The 1,430-nt window shown below is 50.8% G+C and overlaps 1 protein-coding gene across 1 annotated transcript; it reads left to right on the plus strand.

The window, feature by feature from the left end:
• The first annotated feature begins 310 nt into the window (after positions 1 to 310).
• Positions 311 to 1,109, plus strand: LOC136480554 (proteasome subunit alpha type-1-like). The gene is made up of 3 exons (XM_066478064.1): positions 311 to 460; positions 540 to 797; positions 1,080 to 1,109. The coding sequence occupies exons 1-3, from the start codon at positions 311 to 313 to the stop codon at positions 1,107 to 1,109; spliced, it is 438 nt and encodes a 145-aa protein (XP_066334161.1).
• The last annotated feature ends 321 nt before the right edge of the window (positions 1,110 to 1,430 follow it).

Below are 1,430 nucleotides of genomic sequence, written 5' to 3' on the forward strand. Positions count from 1 at the left end.
GCCCTTTATCTCTACCCCTATAATACACCACTTCAAATTATTCTACAGCAACAAAACAAATCTCACCTCTACAGTCACGACCTAAACTACATCCACCCCACAAAACGCACACAGAAAAAGATAACATTAAAAACGTACACACCAAATTAACTCACTCATTCTCTCTCCTTACTCAACCACATCCGACGACTGATATTCTTTGGATCTCCCACCCCCCATCTCCCCACTTCACCCACTCCACCCCACCCACGCGCGCAGACGCCGGTGCCTTCTCGCTTTTTCTTTCCCCCCTTCAACCAGAAGAAGCCCGATGCCCTCGCCGCTGCCACCAAAATTGCACGTGAGCCCAAGAGATCCCCAAACCCTAACTACACTCACCCGCAGGCCAGCGCACTCAGGGATCCTTGAATCGAGCAGGTTGACGGAGGAAGAAGGGAGCCTCGAAGATGTTCCGCAACCAGTACGACACCGACGTGACCACATGGAGCCCCTAGGGGCGGCTGTTCCAGGTGGAGTACGCCATGGAGGCCGTCAAGTAGGGATCCGCCTGCGTCGGGCTCTGTTCCCGCACCCACGTTGTCCTCGCCGCCATCAACAAGCCCGCCTCCGAGCTCTCCTCCTACCAGAGGAAGGTGTTCCGCGTCGCTGAGCACGCCGGGGTCACACTCGCCGGCCTCACCGCCGACGGACGCGTCCTCTCGTGCTTCCTCCGCAACAAGTGCATCAACCACTCCTTCGTCTACGAGGCGCCGCTCCCCATCTCTAGGCTCGCGCTCAAGCTCGCCGACAAGGCGCAGGTCCGTACGTCTCCTTTCGCATCTCAGACTCCCCTTCCCCTCCCTCCCGTGATCCCGATCTCCTCTCTTACGAGCCCGCGGGCAGAGTGGAACATTAGAATTCCCATGGTTTGAGTCGCTGTATGAGTCAGGATTTGTGCTTCAGTTCGGTGATTGTTTGTCTGATCTGTGATTGGAGTCTGGCCATTTAGGGTGTTCTGCTGATGCGATTTATTAGAATTTTACGGTAATATATATAGTTTTCCTACTGGCTTGCCCTTAGTCCGCACTGTTATACTGAAGGTCTCCGTCCTCCACAAGTCTGAAGTCTGAACTTCTCTCTCATAATCTTCACCTGATGTAGTTGACATGTTATTCTGATTGTAGTTGATAAGAACCGGTGTTCTACTGTCCGAGAGCAAAACTAATATTTTCTTTCTATCAGCTCAGCCCCACGATACAACTACCACCTTCTTTGTCAACGATAACTGAACAAGGACAAATCTCAGTTCGAGAAACAATGCTTAGTTGCTTACTCATGTTTCACATTCAAGTCTCCCTACTGTTGTTGCACCTACAAAGGTAACTGTTCGTATTTGTTTAGTTAATTTTTTAGTGTGTATAAAGAGATCTTGTAAATGATTGCCAAATCAA

Source organism: Miscanthus floridulus, chromosome 9 (assembly GCF_019320115.1).
Source record: "Miscanthus floridulus cultivar M001 chromosome 9, ASM1932011v1, whole genome shotgun sequence".
Lineage (NCBI taxonomy): Eukaryota > Viridiplantae > Streptophyta > Magnoliopsida > Poales > Poaceae > Miscanthus > Miscanthus floridulus.